The 18196-nt window shown below is 56.4% G+C and overlaps 1 protein-coding gene across 1 annotated transcript in view; it reads left to right on the top strand.

The window, feature by feature from the left end:
• Positions 1–18196, top strand: part of LOC116942492 (plexin-A1) — a 161752-nt gene that overhangs the window by 67893 nt on the left and 75663 nt on the right. The window contains exon 5 of the mRNA XM_032954492.2: positions 12969–13069. Within this exon, the coding sequence (XP_032810383.2) occupies positions 12969–13069 (101 nt within the window). The remainder of the gene's footprint in view (positions 1–12968; positions 13070–18196) is intronic.

Below are 18196 nucleotides of genomic sequence, written 5' to 3'. Positions count from 1 at the left end.
ACATTTGTCTAACACGCCCCCCCAACCTCCTTATGTCTGCTGTGACTCAAACCTCTGCGCAGCAGCCACCACCGCCACCACCACCACCACAACAACAACCACCACCGAGCCAGCTCCCCAGGGGCCGCCCTTGGGCACGTGACCCTGTGTTAGACGACGAACCGTATTCACGCTGCACACTCGAGCGTGCCGCCGCGTCCGGTGGCACAAAGGAGCGCCAGCGCGGGATTCCACGCTCTCCTGCTCGCTCTCGCTCTCTCGTTTCCTCGCTCGCTCACCGGCCTCTGAAGGGACGGGGTGGTCAGGGGTCGTGGTGAAGTTTGAAAGGCTCGTGTTCAGGGGTGGCCGGGTGAGGTCAGAGGTCAGAGACACTGAGCCGGCTCCGCTGGGAAACCTGGACTCCAATCCGTGTTTTGGCCTCCCAACCACAGTGATGATACCGGGGCTCTGTGGCGCCAGACTTGTGTAGAGACCCATAGACTTCGACAGAGACTCGGACTCACGTAGACATCCGTAGACTTGTGTAGACCCGAGTCGAGTTTGTTTGTGTCGCTAGGTGAGAACTCAAGAGAATCGAGGCATCTCTTTTGGCAAGAGTGACCTATAGACTTACTGGGACGCGCATAGATAGACTCACAGAGAGACCCATAGACTCAGAGAGACCCATAGACTTACATAGACACCCATAGATAAACTCATAGACTTACATAGACACCCATAGATAGACTCACAGAGAGACCCATAGACTTTCATAGACTGAGTTGCGATTCAACTTGGTTCTCAAACGTAAGGTGTTGGTGATGTCAGCGCCGGTCATCAATAACTGCTAAAGAAAACCAAGTTGAATTTTAAACTTCATTTGGCAAATGTCCAGCTCTGAGACCTAAATATTTCGGTTTGATTGACAATCAGATATATGCTCCTTGTAGGGCACGTGAGCGTACCTGGTGTGTGTCATGAGACCCGCTCAGGTGAGATAAGAAGTAGTTACTTGATATTATCTTCCAGGGCTGGTCTCTGGCACAGCGTGGTGCACTGCCAGCTGCAGACCGATCAGAGTGGGAGCACTGGTGGCGCAGTGATTAGTGCACAAAGGTCACCACTGTGCCACAAACCCAGCGATCTCAGTTCTGAAGTGACCCGATCCTGGGTCACCCCACTTCACCTCTCGCACTTTCCAGCTGTGGTGAAGTATGGCCAAACAAGCCCTTTTTGCTGACACAGCAGCGTTGGTCTGGGGTGGGGGGTAGGGCTTCATCCAGCAGTGGATGGTTAAGGCGTTGTAAACAGAAATTACGTCGATTCCACAGCTCTTATGTAATTGTGGAAAACAAGAGTCAACCATGTTGTTGTTGTGAAACGCCCCTGTGTGTTGAGCGAGCGTTGGAATGATGATGGGGGGAAGGAGGGGTGCATGGAGGGGGCCAAGGGGGGAGGGGATGGACGTATGAGCGAGCGTGGGAGGGTGGACATAAATCACGGCTGACACACGGGTCACGGCAGTGCCTCCTCGAGACCTCGCCGGCTCCGTGAAGCCACCACCACCACAGCCGCCACCACCACCACAGCCGCCACCACCACCACCACAATCGAACTGCCGCCCATCATCCGCCACGGGGTCGCAAAGCGCAAATCCTTCGCTTTCCATGGAGACCGGCACAACCCCCCTCCCCCTCCGGTGTTCTCTCTCTACACATCCCATCAGCTGCACGGCCTTCTGCGAGTGCGTAAGAGGGGAGCGGTAGCGTCGCGGTTAGCGCTCTGCGCGACGAGTGCGGTATTAGCTCACGGCTAATACCGGTGATGATTATCTTAAGCGATCTGCGGCCTCCCCTAGCTGGACTCAACTGAGTACCTGGTGCGGTGTGCAACTATCAGCACTGGGGAGACAAAGGCGGTCGGGCGTAGTGCTGACCCACCCACCCCCACATGTGCCGTGCCGGCCTGCGTAGGTGCTCGCCAACAGCACTTGCCCTAACCGTCTAATAAGGCTACACGGGGGATCTTTGTATATGCTATGCCCGTGTGTGTGTGTGCGCGCGTGTGCGTACGACGCTGCGAGGTGCTCACATCTGCAGGAATTCCTCCGGCCGCGGAGCGGAGCCCGAAGAAATATTTCAATTAAAAAAAACGCCAATTCAGCGAGATGATTGTCACCACCGCCGGGGCGTAGCCGTCAGCAGGGTCACGTTCCCACTGTGGGAATTCTGTTTCTGCCAACGCGCGATGCGTCAATTTAATGGCCCCCCGCTCCCCACTGCCACGGGCGGTGTGTGCGTGTGCGCGCGCGTGTGTGTGGATAAAGGTGGCGCAGCTGCGCTACGAGCCCGGCGACCCGAGTTCGATTCCCGCTCACGGCCAACATCAGTGTCGATTATCTGAACCGATCCTGGGCCTCCCCTAGGTCGACTCAGCCTCAAATTTGTATCTAGTGCGGTGCGTCAACATCGTCACTGGGGAGACAAAGGCGGCCGGGCGTGGTGTTGGCCACCCACCACCTCGTGTGCCGTGCCGGCCTTTATAGGTGCTCGCTAACAGCACTTGGCCACACAGTCGTTTAAGGATAAATGGGGGATCTTTGTGTGTTCGCTAGTGTAGCAGTCAGTGCGCTGCACTATGAACCCAGTGGCCCAAATTATATTCTCGCTTACAGCCAATTTCGGTGACGTATATTTTAACTCGCCTTGGGCCTCCTCTAGGACGACTTGGCTTTAAATGGGTAAATTATCAGCAGCATTGGGGGTGACTGAAGGGGCATTGTGGGAGCGTGGTGCTGGCCTCACACGACGCCTTCAGAGGTGCCATTCGCTCACAACGGCACTTGCCCCACCAGCCTGGTGAAGGCTACACGTGGTGGGATCTCCGTCTTCGTGTCGAGGTGTGTTGATTTGCGAGCGCGCTGATTGGACGCTGGCGCCCGCGTGGCCCCGGCGATGAATGAAACCGCGCGTGGTCACTCACGCCCGGGCACATTTGCGCGCGGCACGGCGCAGCGCCAGGATATTTTAATGAGACATTTGCATGATTTATGTGATGTCATTACCGCTGCTCCGCCACGCTCCCTCCCGCCCGCTCCCTTGCCCGCACCACCCTCAGCCGTACACCTGGTTACGTTGCTTAGCAACGTGCAGAGCCGGCCGCTCGTTTTACACGATGGCATTTTGTCTGCTTTTGGCCCCGGTGTCTCCGGGTCATCGTCAGAGCCGGATAACCCCTCCCGTGGGGAAGGTCTCTCTTCCCAAGAGGTCTCAGAGTAGAAGATGTCCCAAGACGTCCTCCCCTGCTGACCATGATGAGCCAACCGACTGCTCAGAAACAAAATAAACAAGCGGCTAATAACGCTCCGCACGACCTTCTGAGAATGTATCGTATCAGCAGCATTTGGTTCAGACATAATTAAATACATGGACCCGTCTCGAAATTCCTTGCCTCGTTTGGAGAGCCAGACTCACGTGCATCGATGCTGGTGAGCTGTCAGATGTGTATAGCTAGTTGGATGCAAGACTGTGATACACAACACAGCACAATCAGCAGCGTCCTTGTGGAGATTCTCAATAAACAAACAACCCATTTGGGACCAGTGCGGACGGAGCTGGCACCTCCGGGGGAGACGGGAGATAACAAGGGACAGAGACACAGAAATAATAATAACAACAGCAGCAGCAGCTTCGTACACTTTGTATCCGCGCCGCTCCTGGAGCGCAGGGAAGGTTCTCACGCGGCAGCCACGTTGCGGTGCTTGATGCCAACAGGGCTGGGTGATGTTTCAAATTTGGACCGTGACGCCGGCACTGTCGCCAAGCTTTTTTAATTTTTCTTTCTTTAAGCGAACGACGTCGCGGGATCTTTAACGGCCAGCGTGAAGCGGGCGGTGCGTGCTTTTTTACGGGCAACACACCACCGCAGTGATAACCGGGGCGGCCCGCTGGAACCGAACCGCGAGCCTCTCCCAACACCGCTGGGCCGCGGCCTCACCGCCCCCCCCCCCCCATGGACAACCAGGAGCCGCGAGTAGCCTCGCGTCGGCTTCGGACGTCGCTGGTGATCCGGAGTCGCGGCCAACGACGGAGCGCGGTTGCCACGGCGATGGATGAGGTTCGGGGGAATGTAATGAGGGCGGCCGAGGGACGCCGCTGCGAAGGAGCCCCCGCCGGGGCACAGAGCCCCTCTCGGCCTTCGCGTGGGGGGCTCCGACTTTCCGACGGACGCCCAAAATACAAAAAAAAAACCTCTGGCGCTAAAATTCTCGGGGTGACGACGGCGGCGGTGGTGGGCAGATTGCAGCCGGTCCACGGAGTGGAGGGGCTTTTATTATTATTACTGATGTCGCGGCATTGTTACGCGCAACATGTATACTTACCTGCATAGCAGTATTGTAAGAGTCACGACTACAATAACCGTTGACCAGGGGTGAGGGGGCCAGAGCCCACTGAGGGAGGGGGCTGGGGGGGGGGGCACGGTTGGACCCAGACCCTCTCTCGAGAGACAGGACGCTTGGGAGAGGAAGGATTTAAAGGGCAGCAGCAGCTCTCCCAGCGTGAGTCAGTCCGCACTCACCTCAAGACTCAAGACATCGAGATAGTGCCCTGGGACTTCCAACCTCCGGCCCTTGTCAGTGCCAGGTCCGAACGGCCCAGTGGCGGTACCTGTTGAGCAGAGTATAGTGTGAGGAGAGCACACTAAGTGTGAGGACGTATCGTCCTCTAGGCTATCGGGTGGGAGAGGCCGTTACCTCTCTGTGTTAGGGACGTTCTCTGAGTTTAGAGTAAATAAACAGTGTTGCCTGCAAAGACGTCTGTGCCTCCTTTGTCAACACTACACTATACTACTATCGCTACCTGTCAGGAAGAGACGGTGTTATTGAATAGGAAAAAAATGTAATTAAGAGAGGGCGACGAAGTGACAGGTTTAATGGAGCATAAATCAACGTCAGCGGGGCCGCAATATCCGCGCGTCACGTGACACCGCCCCTATTAGCCGCCGCTTAATTGAGGAGGGGCCGCTTCGGGGGGGGGGGCAGCGGCAGTGGCCATGGGAACGGCCGCGAGCAAGGGCAGGGATCAGAGTGGCTACTCACCACGCTCACCACACTCACCACGCTCACCGCACTCACCACACTCACCACGCTCACCACACTCACCACGCTCACCGCACTCACCACGCTCACCGCACTCACCACACTCACCACGCTCACCGCACTCACTACGCTCACCGCACTCACCACGCTCACCGCACTCACCACACTCACCACGCTCACCGCACTCACCACACTCACCACGCTCACCGCACTCACCACGCTCACCGCACTCACCACACTCACCACGCTCACCGCACTCACTACGCTCACCGCACTCACCACACTCACCGCACTCACTACGCTCACCACACTCACCACGCTCATCGCACTCACCACGCTCACCACGCTCACCACACTCACCACGCTCACCACACTCACCACGCTCACCACGTTGGCCACGCTCACCACACTCACCACGCTCACCCCACTCACCACACTCACCACGCTCTCCGCGCTACGTGAGTCTATGGGTCTCTACTTGAGAATATGGCTCTCGACGCGAGTGTGCGGCTCTATGCGAGTCTGTGGGTCTCTGTGCCAGTCTGTGGTTCTCTGTGCGAGTCTCTGGGTCTCTGTGCGAGTCTCTGGGTCTCTATGCGAGTCTGTGGGTCTCTGTGCGAGTCTCTGGGTGTCTGTGCCAGTCTGTGGTTCTCTGTGCGAGTCTCTGGGTCTCTGTGCGAGTCTCTGGGTCTCTGTGCGAGTCCCTGGGTCTCTGTGCGAGTCTCTGGGTCTCTATGCGAGTCTCTGGGTCTCTGTGCGAGTCTCTGGGTTTCTGTGGGAGTCTCTAGGTCTCTGTGCGAGTCTCTGGGTCTCTGCGGCATCGATGAGGTCGACGGAGCCAACCAAACCTGAGCCGGTCGGCGGCTAAGAGCACGGCCCCGGGGTTGCCACGCGTGGCCCGCACGGCGCTTGGCCCCCCGTGCGTGCACACCGTCGGGGATATTTTTAGGCCGAGCGGGCGGCCGGTTCCTCCGCTCCTCTCCCCGTCCCGTCACGAGCTGCGCGAACATGCGGGCAGGTGGGGGGGGAGGGGGTGCGAATCATCGCATCTCCCCTGCATCACCTGTGCGCGTGTGTTTGTTTTTGTTTAAACCCAGTTGTGCCTACTACAGGTCCAAAGGCTCAACGCATCTAGCGGCTGGCAACAAACAGCACCGAATCTAAGTTGTAAAAAATGATAAGAGTGCAGCGTTTCTTGATTTGAGCAAGGTTATTGTAAACACGTGGGATTAAAAACGACGATGATGGGGAGAAGGAATTCGAGAGGGGAACAGTGCGGTGTGGTGAGTGTGTGGGTCAGCGAGTGTGTGGGTGAGTGAGTGGGGAGCAGTAGTGTAGTGGACTCGTGGTTCGCGCGCTGCGCTACGAACCCGTCGACCCGAGTTCGATTCCCGCTCACGGCCAACACCAGAGACAATTGTTTGATCCGGTTCTGGGCCTCCCCTAGGTCGAATTAGCCTCAAATGAGTACCTGGTGTGGTATGTAAACATCGCCACTAGGGAGACAAAGGCGGTCGGGCGTGGTGCTGGCCACCCACCCTGTGGTGTGCAGTCTGTGAAGGCGATACGAGGGATCTTTGTCTTTCGGTGAGTGGGTGAGTGAGTGCTGGTTAGCACACTACGCGCGCGAGTGTTATGTATGCGCGTTGTTGCTGTCACGCGCATCGGCGCAGAGCGCGCACATTTGCATCCGATTTGTGCGGGCATGCTGAGCGACGGTAACACGGGAGACACAGGGACACACGGTGACACGCGGTGACACACGGTGACACACGGGGAGACACAGGGACACGTGGTGACACGTGATGACACACGGGGAGACACGGGGAGACAGGGACACGCGGTGGCACGTCCTGACGTCTCGCCACATATTCTGAAGAGGGTCCCTGGCGCGAAACGTCGGACATCGTGTTGAATGACCCGCGGAACGACGGGAGACTCATGGGCGAGTTTCTCCTGCTGCACGGGAGGGGGGAGCGTAAGTCCCCGTTTGAATCCCTAAGCCAGTGGTGTAAACTCCACATTCCTATTTTATTGATCCCGGAGGGAGGGATGATGGGGCTGAGTCGTCATCTCCCAATCAGGATTCGAACTCGCTGCCGGTCCGCTTGCAGCCGCTCGCTCCCCCGCCCAGCCACCAGAAGCAATCATCGCTGAACGTGCGTCGTTATCCCCTCGTATGCACAGGCTGGGTGTTCTCCAGGTGCTCCGGTCTTACCTGGCCTGGGGGGGGGGGTCACAATGGTATCTCCCAACAATTCCCACCCCCAACCCGGATTTTCTCAGTGGCGCGGTCCGGTGTGACCAGGCACCCGGGTCCCAGTGCACGCGTACGTCTGTGCATTCACGTGCGTCCGTATGTCCCGTGCGTCTGTGCGTCTGTGTGCATCCGTACGTCTGTGCGTCTGTGTGCATCTGTGCGTCTGTGTGCGTCCGTACGTCCGTGCGTCCGCTCGCCCTGCTGCTCGCGACGTCGCTCTCTCCACGGCTTTGGCCCGCGGGAGCTTGCGCGCGCGTGACACTTGATATTATCACCGCCTGCCACGGCTGACAGTAATTGATAACTTCTGACTGACCTGCGCCCCCGACAATCCTCAAAACTGGTTACGTGACATACGCCCGCGCGCGCTCCACCGGCTCGCTGGCGGGTGACCGCCGAGGACATTTAAACTCCGGCGCTCGCTGGCGGCGCCATGCAAGGGAGAATTAAAAGGCTCGGGCGGAGCGGGAGAATGCCACTTAATCGGAAACGTGATAATTTGACGGAGATTAATCACAAGTTGGGTGGACAGGTGGAGAAGTTTGGCTCGCATCGATTTTTTTTGAGCCGCTAACGTCGTTTTGCCCGGCTGGGGGAATGAGCTTCGTGTGGGCGCTGGGGAGAATCCAATCGGGATCCGCTCCACGCTGATTGGATGAATCGCCACGTTGTTTGCGGGGTTCAGGATTACATTCACGATTCGATTGATTAATTTAACCCTGAATCTATAACGGCCGCAGGATTTATATCGGCCAGTCACATCCATCGTCAGCAGCAGCAACAGCCATGGTCGCTCCACTGCTGGATTCAGGCCTCCCCATGCTGTTGCAAATTCCGCACGGTTCCGCGCAACAGCACTGTAAATCTCATCCCTGCCACGCGAGTTGACCTCATCGCTCCATCTCTGCGATGGTCGTCCTCTCGGGCGTGGGGTCGGGGGCTGGCCGCGGGCGGGGCGGGGTGTGTGCGGGGGGGGGTCGGCGATTGCACCACCGGGTTGGGAAGGATGGTGGCTGTGCCGGCCTGATCCTATTAAGGTCGCTGTAAACTAATATAAACGAGCTGTAATCGGATAACGTGTGATTTACCGGCGCACATCCTTCACAGGCCCCAGGGTTAACGCTTCGCTGATAAGGCGCAGCTGTATTTACACAGAGGCCATTATTGGGTGACACAAGGCAGGGGCAGGCGTGCCGGTTGCGTTTGGTAGGGCCGCCGCCATCGCTTCAGCCAGGGCCATCTAAAAAACGCTTCCCACACCGCGCCATCCTTTGCCGAGCACCCTGCGGGTCGCTGCCGCACGTGACCAGTAGCAGTCACAGCCAGAGAGATCGGTGTGCTGGACCTGGTGTGTCGAGTGCGTAAATATGGTCACTGACCCGACAAGACCCGGCTGAAATGAAGCCACGTGTAAATCTATGGATCTCTGCAATTCCTCAAAAATTCACGCAAACCGCATTAATCTGTGGGAGTTTGTGGGTCTCTATGTGAGTCTGTGGGTCTATATGAACCTCATGGCGGTACCCCGGGGTGCCATAGTACCCCGACTCTCGCACAATGTCCGTGATGCAGTAATTTTGTCTGTTGATGGTCGGCGATGCGGCAATCGACTCATCTCGACGAGCTGTACACGATGCACCGCTACGGTGCGTACGAGCGTTCAGGGTTTCAGCGCAATCCTCCTCGCTGCGTTTCGACATCGCGGAGTGGCACTAATTTCGGATTGATTGGTACCCCAGTCGCGGAGTTAAGTACACACCTGGAAAAAATAGTGTCCCAGAAATAACATATTTAATTGCTTCGGCCATTTTGTGTTATTTGGTACCCCCCCCCAGAGTACCGCCACGAGGATCACGTGTAATTCCAGGGCTTACTTCCTCACCGAACTTTTTCCGGGTCGACTGCAGTATGTGGCACGTGACTCGTAGCCTCGGCTCTGAGCGAGAGCTCTGCTGGATGTGGTCTGCTGGCTGCAGAAATGTTTTTTTTCTTGGAGATGAAAGTGGCAGAGGTCGGCTGTAATGGAACGGTTGGCGGCACGGTCCCCGATTCCCACGAACGCTTCTGCTTGGTGGACGTTCCTTGCGGAACGTTGCCGATTTCGGGCGATATCTTCGTCAACGGCAATCGGGCAAATTGCCAAGACGATGAGATGCGTCTCGGCTGCTTCGTCGCGATGGGAATCTACCCGCGGTGATATCTCGCGGCATTTAAGCCTGAAATGTCGCCGGGCTGGGCCGCGCATTCTCCACCGCGTGCGTCCCAGATCGACGGAGCGGCTCCGTCGGCGAGCGGCGGTTGTTTCTGTCGCTGTTTTCAGCCGTTCTCTATCCACCACTGGATGGATGTGGTGCTGTTTTGGTGGAATTTCCGTCTCGTGCGTGCTGTTTCATGACAATTTGTTGATGTGCAAGGGGAATGTGGACCTCTACCAATAACACAATTTAAAATTATAATAATTTACAGCCCTGGGTTTTCGATGCTGGGTGAAGGTCACGGAGGTTATGTGACCATACTTCACTACATGGGTCAGTGCAGGTTGGGTAAAGGGAAGGTATCCCAGAACCAAGTCGGATATCACTCGTCAAAGATGTTAGTGAATACTGCGAATCGAACTCGGATCGCTCGGTTCACAGTACAGCTGTGCCAACCACTGCACCACCACTCCCGCACAGTTCAACCTTGGAAAATGTCGTCAGATACCCGTAAAGTATCATGATTCATATTCATTCCTTCCTCGGCTCAATAAAGTGAGTACCACATCGATGGTCCTGTGCACCACAGCGCATTGTGGATGTACACGGCGGTGTCTTGAGCTGCGACCGCGTCTCGAAATGCTGGAGAGAAGAGGTTGGCCGTACGCAGAGAAGAGGAGGGAGGTCTCGAGCCCGCAGTTGGAAGAGGAGCGGGGAGCCGACAGCACGGGTGGCCGAGTTCCAGGCCACGGGTGTGGCAGATGAGAATGGGCGACCTCCCGCTGCGAGCGAACGTTGATGGGGGCTCGGGCGGAGAGCCTCGCAACTCACGAGGCAGACGGGCGGCACCCGTGCCGCGACTCGCGTTCCGAAAGAGGCGAGTTCAATTCCTGCCCGTGGCTGCACTGGACACATCATCTTATTTTTGTCGTGGGAAGCCGCCGGTGCTTGTCCTGTGGTAGTGACTGGTCCTCGTCGTAGGAATGTGGAATTTCCACCGCTGACTAGAGACCACCACCAGCGGCGGCGGCGCTCACCGCCCCGTGCTCGTTCGAGCAAGGAGAGGGTTATGAATGGCCGCGAGGCACGGACGCTGGAACTCTCCGGCTCCGCAGGTTTCGTCCGCACTTCTGAACCGCCCGACCACCGACACCCGATATCCAACTGACGTCAGCCGCCAAACGTGTCTCCGAGATGTGTCAGAAGACAATAACACTCTCCGCTTCGTCCTCCTCCTCGTCGTAGTCTTCTTCTTCGTCATCATCGTCGAGTGCGCTGTATTTTTAGGAAAGTGGAACAGAAACAGCCAGCCTTGAAAATAAATCGATGGGAGATCAGTGCGGAGCGAAGATTTGCACGGAAGATAGCGCTGCCACTTTGTGTGTGCGTGTGGAGGAGTGTGCGTGTGGAGGAGTGTGCGTGGAGGAGTGTGTGCGTGGAGGAGTGTGGAGGAGTGTGTGTGTGTGGAGTGTGTGTGTGGAGGAGTGTGTGTGTGGAGGAGTGTGTGCGTGTGTGTGGAGGAGTGTGTGTGTAGAATGTGTGCGTGTGTGTGGAGGAGTGTGTGTGTTGCGGTTAGTGCGCTGCGCTATAAACCCGGCTACCCGGGTTCGATTCCCGCTCACGGCCAACACCGGTGACGAATATTTGAACCGGTCCTGGGCCTCCTCTAGGTCGACTCAGCCCCAAATGAGTACCCAGTGCGGTGTGAGCACTTGCTCCTACAGTCTGTTAAGGCTATATGGGGGATCTCTTGTCTTTGTGTGTGTGTAAAGGAGTGTGTTGCGTGTGTGTGTTGAGTCTGAGGGAAGGAGTGTGTGCGTGTGGAGGAGTGTGTGTGTGCGTGTGTGGGAAGGAGTATGTGCGTGTGAAGGAGTGTGTGTGTGTGTGTGGGAAGGAGTGTGTGCGTGTGAAGGAGTGTGTGTGTGGGAAGGTGTGTGCGTGTGGAGGAGTGTGTGTGTGTTGCGTGTGTGGGAAGGAGTGTGTGCGTGTGGAGGAGTGTGTGTGTGCGTGTGTGGGAAGGAGTGTGTGCATGTGGAGGAGTGTGTGTGTGGGAAGGTGTGTGCGTGTGGAGGAGTGTGTGTGTGTGGGAAGGAGTGTGTGCGTGTGGAGGAGTGTGTGTGTGCGTGTGTGGGAAGGAGTGTGTGCATGTGGAGGAGTGTGTGTGTGGGAAGGTGTGTGCGTGTGGAGGAGTGTGTGTGTGTGGGAAGGAGTGTGTGCGTGTGGAGGAGTGTGTGCGTGGGTGTATGTGTATAGGCTACATGGAGATAGATGTTTGTCTCTGCGCACGTGGTCGTCTCAGCCTCAGATGCGGTGTGTAAACATCGCCTCGGGTGTGGTGGTGCCCTCTTACTGTACGAGGGATATTCGTGTCCTGTGGAGTGGTTAGTGCACTACGTAATTAACCAGTTGTGGGCCTCTCCTAGGTCGACTCAGCCTTAAATGTAAACCTGGATCCATGTGTAAACATGAGGACTAGGCTATACGGGGGACCTTTGTATAATGTTTACCTCTTTCACACCCAGGTGCTCACTCGCACGTCCAAAACATTACAAAGATGCACCGTACAATCTTTTGGGGCATGAGTGCTGTTTGCGAGCACCTATTAAGACCGGCGCGGAGCACAAGGCGGTGGGTGGCCAGCACCACGCCCGGTCGCCTTTGTCTCCTTTAGTGGCGATGTTTACACATCGCACCAGGTACTAATTTGAGGCTGAGTCGACCTGGGGGAGGCCCAGGACCGGCTTATCGAAATGCTTTCCATGTTAGTGGCTACGATGAGGCTGGGGACACGGAGCGGTGAGCGTGCGCGCGGATGAGAATGGGTACCTTGAGGTGGACATTCTCTCTGCTCATGGTCCTTTTGCATATCGCAGTGAGGCTATGGATATGTGTGTGAGTGTCCAGAGATACGAACCTGACGACCCGGTGTCGATTCCTGCTCACAGCCAACTTCGGTCACGAATATCTGAACCGGTACAGGGCCTCCCCTTGGTCGACTCGGCATTAAATGAGTACCTAGTGCAGTGTGTGTACATGTCACATATCAGCACCCCCTCGTGTGCCATACCGGCCTTCAAAGGTGCTACTCGCGAACAGCACTTGCCCGAATAGGTGGTTGAAACCTATTTGGGAGATCTTTGTAAATAGGTGTATGTGTGTGTTTACGTTGATGTGTGTACGTGTTGGTAAATGTGCACAAACGCACGGGGAGCGGTGGCCCGGCGATGAGCTGCACCGCACTACGAACCCGGCCACGGCTAACGTCAGTGGGGATACGACTAAACCGGCCCCGTGCCTCGGCAATCGGGGAGAGACAAAGGCGGCCGGGCGCGACGCTGCCGCACCGCGATTTTCGCACGCTGCTGGGGCCCGAGACGGCACTCGCTGGGGAGCACTTGCCCCGTCGTCACGCCGGGGGACCTTTGTCTGTGTGCAGGTGACGCGGGTGCCGGTGGAGATGTGCGAGCAGTACACCAGCTGCGGGAGCTGCCTGGGGTCGGGGGACCCTCACTGCGGGTGGTGCGTGCTGCACAGCAAGTAAGTGACACACACACACACACGTGCTGCACAGCAAGTAAGTGACACACACACACACACGTGCTGCACAGCAAGTAAGTGACACACACACACGTGCTGCACAGCAAGTAAGTGACACACACACACACACGTGCTGCACAGCAAGTAAGTGACACGCACACACACACACACGTGCTGCACAGCAAGTAAGTGACACGCACACACACACACGTGCTGCACAGCAAGTAAGTGACACGCACACACACACACACGTGCTGCACAGCAAGTAAGTGACACGCACACACACACGTGCTGCACAGCAAGTAAGTGACACGCACACACACACACGTGCTGCACAGCAAGTAAGTGACACGCACACACACACACGTGCTGCACAGCAAGTAAGTGACACGCACACACACACACACGTGCTGCACAGCAAGTAAGTGACACGCACACACACACGTGCTGCACAGCAAGTAAGTGACACACACACACGTGCTGCACAGCAAGTAAGTGACACGCACACACACACACACGTGCTGCACCGCAAGTAAGTGACACGCACACACACACGTGCTGCACAGCAAGTAAGTGACACACACACACACGTGCTGCACAGCAAGTAAGTGACACGCACACACACACACACGTGCTGCACAGCAAGTAAGTGACACACACACACACACGTGCTGCACAGCAAGTAAGTGACACACACGCACACCGCCCCAGGTACTCATTTGATGCTGATTCAACCGAGGGAAGGTCCAGGACCGATTCAGATAATCGTCGCTGGTGTTGGCTGTGAGCGGGAATCAAACTCGGGTCGCGGGATTCATAGCGCAGTGCGCTAACCGCTGCACCACCAATATACACGTGTATGTGTGTAGGCTGTGCACGTGTGTGTGCTCTACACGTGTGTGTATGTGTAGGCTGTACACATGTGTGCTGTGCTGGCCTTCATAGGTGCTCGCTAACAGCACTTGCCCCAATAGTCTGTTAAGGCTCTATGGGGAATCTTTCTCTTTGTTTGTGCACTCATTTGTAACATCGCTGGAAAATCTGCCATCACTCCAATTATCGCAAAAAAATTATCTCAGCAAAATTCTCGCACGATAAATTTATCTCTCGAATTGATTTTTTTGTTCACGTGGGTATCTTGAAGAAGGGCTGTCAACTGAAAAGCATTCCTTTAAGAGAGGATATCCATGCACACACACGCACACACACGCGCACACACACACACACATGCGCACACACACGCACACACACGCGCACACACACGCACACACATGCGCACACACGCACATGCGCACACTTTTGGGGAACGTGCTGTGAGCCAGCACCGATTAGGGCAGGCATGGCACACGGAGGGGGTGCCAGCACCACGGCTGGCCATCTACACAAAAAGCACACAAACAACAAAAACCGCCATTTGCCCCTAAGTGACGTTGACATCACCACAGCGCCTGTACCAGGCCAGGTACACTTTGAGGCGACGTGAAGTGTCGAAGGCTCGCTGACAGGAGGTCTTGGCACAGACCCAGGTGCCATGGGTTGGCTGACTGAGATGACCAGTAGATGCACCAGCTGTACCCCCTACTATGCCAACTTGCTGTATTTTAGCCGCCCAGTGCTCCGTTCGTTGTTGCGAGCGTCGCTCCTCTGCCCTCCGTTGTTGCTGGAGGCCAACTGCCAAGTAGTGTCCTTCATGAGCCTGCTCTGTAGAGGCCGATCTTGACACCGCTGGTACCAGTCATCAGCAAATCCACTCAGCTCCACATGCTCCCGTACCACATCAGTCCATCTTTTCTCCAGCCCATGTCGTGCCCGTTTAGCCCCCTCTATGCGGCCAAACAGAAACGGCTTGGGCATGCGGTGGCTGGGCATGCGGGCTACATGGCCCAGCTAACGCAGCCTTGCCGATGGGACTTTGTCCAGATCTTTCAAGGATTTGGGAGCTTCTCACACAATCCATGCTGGTTAAACCCAGGATGGATCGTAGGCAGATGTTCCATTAGAGGGGTTCACACTCAAACATACACACACGTACTTACACACACACACGTGGACACTTACACAGAGGCTCTCTCATACACATACAATGCAATTTCATTTGGTTTTATACATTATCGCACACAAAGACACGTCCACCGATACATTCACATAGATACACACACGTATATGTGAACACACACATACAAACATGCCCCACACAAAGACACACACATGCACAACAACAACCGCCATTCGCCACTAAGTGGTGGTGACGTCACCACGACGCTTGTGCACACCCATACACTCACACACATACATATGCCCATGCACACAAAGATCCCCCTTATAGCCTTAATAGACTGTTGGGGCAAATTATGTTAGCGAGTACCTATGAAGGCCGGCACGGTACACGAGGGGTGGGTGGCCAGCACCACGCCAGGCTGCCTTTATATCCCAAGTGGCAATGTTGACATACCGCACCAGGTTTGAGGCTGAATTGACCTAGGGGAAACCCAGGAAAGGTTCAAATAATTGTCACTGGTATTGTTCGTGAGCGGGAATCGAACTCGGGTTGCCGGGTTTATAGCGCAGTGCACTAACCACTGTGCCACCACTCCCCCCACCCAAGTACACACACACACGCGCGCTCATCGAGAAACATACACATAGGCACAGACAATGCAATTTGGGTTTATAAAGCGCCTCAATGTGACCAAATCTCTATGGCGCCCCTTCCGTGAGCAGAGTCTCAGTGTCGCGGCAAACTCGCCCCATCTCTCCACTCGCTCACCCGCTCACTCCATCTCTGCGTTCGCCCCGTCTCTGCGCTCGCCCCGTCTCTGCGCTCGCCCCGTCTCTCCGCTCGCCCCATCTCTCCGCTCGCCCACTCTTTCCACACACCCACTCACCCCATCTCTCCGCTCACCCCGTCTCTCCGCTCGCCCCGTCTCTCCGCTCGCCCCATCTCTCCGCTCGCCCACTCTTTCCACTCACCCACTCACCCCGTCTCTCCGCTCACCCCGTCTCTCCGCTCGCCCCGTCTCTCCGCTCGCCCCATCTCTCCACTTGCCCACTCTTTCCACTCACCCACTCACCCCGTCTCTCCGCTCGCTCACCCACTCACCCCGTCTCTCCGCTCGCCCCGTCTCTCCGAGAAACGATAGCGCGACACAAGAATGCGACAGGGCCGACCTTTTGTCCTCGTGAAGGCCGCCCGGCGCCTGCCCCTTTGCTGCTGCCACTGTTGTTTTCCTCCCCGCTGCGCCGGTGGCGATGCGCTCGCGCCTCGGCTGTAGCTGTTGAGAGTACGATGCGAGGGCCGGGCGGCTTGGGGGTTCACAATGGCCGTGTCGGAGCCACAGAGCCGGCCACGAGAGTTCAATCCGGGCTCTCGAGCGAGAGCGAGCTTTATGTTCTCAGTCCGGCCACGAAAATCCGCACAAAAGAGGGAATTTTGTACTTTATTAGGGGTATTCAAGCCGTGAGAATGAATCAAATATGTTGTTAATACGACCGCGCGATGAATGAGGCTTGCGAATAGCGCACGGCCGTGGAGAGGATAGAGGTCCATTGATGGGATATCTCTCGTATTGACACGGGGTTATTCTTCAAGGACTTTCCACTGACACAAACATGTGCACTGCTCACGAGTACAACGATTGGAATACGATCGAGAGAGAAAGAGGAAACAATTTACAAAAGAAGAGAAGAGTGGGAGCTGTCGTTGAGTCGGGTGACGAATCTGGGCACAAGTGGGCAGCGCCTCCATACCCCCCGCCCACCCCGCACCCTTGCCGACCTGAGTTGGACCTGAGGGTATGGGATGTGTGGCAGGGGTTGTTGGGGTGTGTGGCAGGGGTTGTTGGGGTGTGACCACACCACGAGGTCAAAAGGCACCCAACGCCTGGAGGTGCGACTAGCCGAGGGGTCACGCTCCTGACAAACCCTCCCAACGTCAACGCAGTCGAAGAGAAACAACGGCGGTTTATTCCGTTGGCGAAAATGTCGTCTTTTATGGCTTCTTAAGAGCGCCTTTGTCTCGTAGTTATTTTATTTTATTTTTTCAACTCTAACCTGGTCCTCTCCCAGAGGCGGTCACTCTCTCAGCCGCGTCTCTCTCTCCCTGCCTCAGCCGCTTCTCTCTCTCTCTCCATTCTCAAAGGGTGGTTGTTGTCTCAAACACCCATTTGTCAACTTTCCAAGTTCACATTTTTTTTGGCCTTAATCAAAGCCCCCCACAGTTTTAAAGTGCCACCTCCCAAGCGTGAGTCTCTATGGGTCTCTATGTGAGAGTCTATGGGTATGGGTCTCTATGTGAGTCTCTGTGGCCACATCTGTCTTTTTCTCTCTATCCGCTCTCAAGGAGGGCCGTTGGCCGAAACGTCGGCCCACTCCGAGCGTTTCTTTCGCGAGGTTGCGGCGGCGGCCGGGGCGGCACGCTCGCACGTTCCCACGCTCACGTTCGCCCCGCGCCCGTGGCTCAGATACCGATCGCTCGCACGATAGCCCCCACCCACCGCACCCCCCCCATCCCCCCCCCACCTCCCTCAGCCCCTCCTGCCCGCTCCACCGACCCAATGCGCAAGGACAGGGAGCTGGGGTCAGCGTTGCCACCTGTCCAGGTTTTCCAAGGAAGCTGCCGTCCTGAGAATTCTGTCGGACTTCCCGACGGTGCAGACAACGCGGTTAGCAGGAGCCGTCCCCCCTACTGCCGGCTTTGTGACTTCACCGTCTTCACCGTCTTCACCGTCTTCACCGTCTTCACCATCTTCACCGTCTTCACTGCCACCGCTAGGCTTCAACACCCAGGAGAGCCTCAACACAACTCTCGCAGGAGGGTCCTGCTGGGTTTTGGGAGTAATCTTGTCAATCTTGCGCGGTGCCCGCTGTCACTCAGCGCATTCTACATCAGAAATGTCACGCAAATCTGATTACGGGTAAGCCTTCCACGCTCTCCCGCCCGGCGCTGATAAAGGAGATTGTCACCCCAATGGTAAATGTGCACTTTTTGCTCGAGCTGGTGCAGTGGGGCTCAGAGAAATGTGGGGAAGGAATTTGGGGGAGGGGGGTGAATGAGTGAATGTGTGTGTAATCATGCCTAGGTGTGCTGTTCCGGACTTCGTAGGTGCTGCTCGCGAACAGCACTTGCCC

This window comes from Petromyzon marinus, chromosome 14, assembly GCF_048934315.1.
Source record: "Petromyzon marinus isolate PM22_M1 ecotype Great Lakes invasive population chromosome 14, UKy_Petmar_22M1.pri1.0, whole genome shotgun sequence".
Lineage (NCBI taxonomy): Eukaryota > Metazoa > Chordata > Hyperoartia > Petromyzontiformes > Petromyzontidae > Petromyzon > Petromyzon marinus.
The sequence above is the reverse complement of the archived record's forward strand: the minus strand, read 5'-3'. Positions and strand labels throughout refer to the sequence as shown.